The 2,380-nt window shown below is 41.2% G+C and overlaps 1 protein-coding gene across 1 annotated transcript in view; it reads left to right on the top strand.

Moving 5' to 3' along the window:
* Positions 1–119: 119 nt before the first annotated feature.
* Positions 120–2,380, top strand: part of LOC104273470 (THAP domain-containing protein 1-like) — a gene marked incomplete at its 5' end in the record, with an annotated part of 3,963 nt that continues 1,702 nt past the window's right edge. Inside the window, one exon of the mRNA XM_009868811.1 lies at positions 120–315. Coding sequence (XP_009867113.1) covers positions 120–315 — 196 coding nt within the window. The remainder of the gene's footprint in view (positions 316–2,380) is intronic.

The raw sequence follows: 2,380 nt of genomic DNA, 5'->3' as shown, positions 1-2,380 counted from the left end.
CGAGCCCATCAGAGGAAAGACGGAGCTGCCGTGCGGGCAGTTGCAGCCCTGCTTAGCTGTAACCCGACTGCGTGGTAAAAAAGCTTTCCCGAAAAGCTGAAAGTACTTCTTATTTACAGGTTTCCCCTTACAAGACCCGATCTTTGCAAGAAATGGGAAGCTGCTGTTAAAAGGAAAAACTTCAAGCCAACCAAGTATAGCAGCATTTGTTCAGAACACTTTACTCCCGATTGCTTTAAAAGGGAATGCAACAACAAGCTTCTGAAAGAAAATGCCGTTCCCACAATATTTTGTTATACTGAACCCAGTGAAAAGGTAAACTCAAAGCACTTGTAGTTTAAGGTACTGAAATGGACCTGTATTGCTGGTATTAGCCTAGCAGGGCTTGTTGTAGCGGCGCAGTGGGGAAAAGCAGCAGATTGTGAGGGATACTGGCAGAGTGTGTCCACCTGAGGCACTGGGAGCGCTGTGGTGGCTGAAACACATCCCACAGCTGTTCTCTTTTTCTTTGACAAGAGCAGAGGTGTGGGCTATCCCAGGCTCGGCAGCAGAGTGGGAAAGTATTGGCCTGTAGTTAAGTTGTTCATCTGTGTTTCTGGCATATTTGGAGTTTTAGAGAGCCTTCAGCAGCACTGGCAAATTGCAGTGTACTCTCCCATGCTGACTGGCAGCTACCAAACCACCTTACTTCTAAACTTGCCTTTTCTAAAGGGCTTTGTCCTCTGGCTTTGCAGAATTAAATTGGGATGCAAGATGTACCTGCACCTGCTATCTCTCTGTGCTGAAACCATCCATGTCTTGCCTTAACATTTACCTGGTGTTTATAAACCAGGCTGACCCCTAGCTTCTCTCTCTGAACTTCTAATGGTAAGCTCCCGTGAGAGAAATTGTTCCCTTTGCTGTGCTGCTAAACCAGTTTACAGTGAGATGCAAGCCAGTTATGAGTTTTTCTGTCTTCATGTATTAACTGCAAGACAAGATTGAAAAAGACTGATTCTTAACTCCTTTGAAGGATGTAAAATATTAGATGTCTTGCCACACTGCAGTAGAGGAAGTGGCAAAGGAGAGAATGGGCAGGATAAGCCTAGGGGGTGAAAGACTGTAACGGAATGAAGTGCACAGAAGACAACGGAGACTTCTGCTTGTCTGATTTTTCTCTTTATATACGATATTGGATATGATGCAGAAGTAAAAATGGAATATATGTGAAAAATTAAAAGCAACTAGAAGAGAAGAGAGTATAAGTAGAAGGTATGTAAGGAAAGACAATCCATTTCCAGGTAAATACAGCTGTAAGAAGGTTTTTGTTTGATTAGGCTTCCTGCTTCTGTATGATATGCAGGTTCAGTGTAACACGTAAAATAGTTCAAAAATTTTTGTCGCCTTGAAGCTGAATGGATGTGTAGCGTAATTGCAAAAGTGCTAATGCTGAGCCACGTTCCTCATTTTGTTACTGTGCCTGAGTCTACAAAAACGCAAAAGAGAGTCTTGTAGAAGAATTTAATGCTATTCATATTTGTCTCATGGCACTTTCAAATGAACTGCCACATATCTTCAAGAAATAACGTAGTAACAAAGAGTAATATGGTTGCTTTGGAACTGAATCCACACCAGTTTTGAAATACAGCTTTTTATGGCTTGCATTATGTGAATTAAAATTCTTTCTTTTTCTTTACATATGTCTTAGAAGAACCATTTATTGGCTGCAAGAAGTAATTAGAATTCACTTATGCTGTGTCAGTGATACCAATGATCTCCGTGATACGTTGTGACAATAGTAACATATTTACAGAGGTAGCACATCTTGGATAAGGTACAAATAGAAGTTTCTGTGTGAATTTAGCTGTCTGGCAATGATCTGATTTCTGCTTGTTCTTCCAACAAGGGTGAATTTCTCTTTGCCAATTGCATCTTTGCCTTGTAGGTTTTTTTTGTACAGAAGTTTGAAAGCGATAGCTCATAGGGTCAAACTTTTAAGATTATTATTCATGTGTGAATTAGGTACGCTCACTGTTAGTGATGTCTTACAATTGTGACATAAAGGTGGTGGTTGGCTGCTTTAGTACTTTAAAGTGATCAGTAATGTTTGGGTGCATATGAAACTTCCCTTCAACACCAATCACAAAACTGCCTTCTCCATTGCTGCCTGCCAAGTGTTGTAGCTTGTGTAATAGGGATATCAAGACCTCTAGACGCCCCCACAATTAGCTTGTTTGTGTATGAAGTCGAGGAAGTTAATTGCATGACCTTCAGATCTGATGAGCTTAATAGGTAGATGATGAGGATTGTCAGCTGCACTTATAGCCAACGTTGTCCCCGTGCCTGTGCTTTTACCTGTAGTAGTATTCAGACTGGCAGCAGTAGGCAGTTAGAAAACTGG

Source organism: Apaloderma vittatum, unplaced genomic scaffold (genome assembly GCF_000703405.1).
Source record: "Apaloderma vittatum isolate BGI_N311 unplaced genomic scaffold, ASM70340v1 scaffold17804, whole genome shotgun sequence".
Lineage (NCBI taxonomy): Eukaryota > Metazoa > Chordata > Aves > Trogoniformes > Trogonidae > Apaloderma > Apaloderma vittatum.
This window is presented reverse-complemented; position numbering and strand designations above follow the sequence as displayed.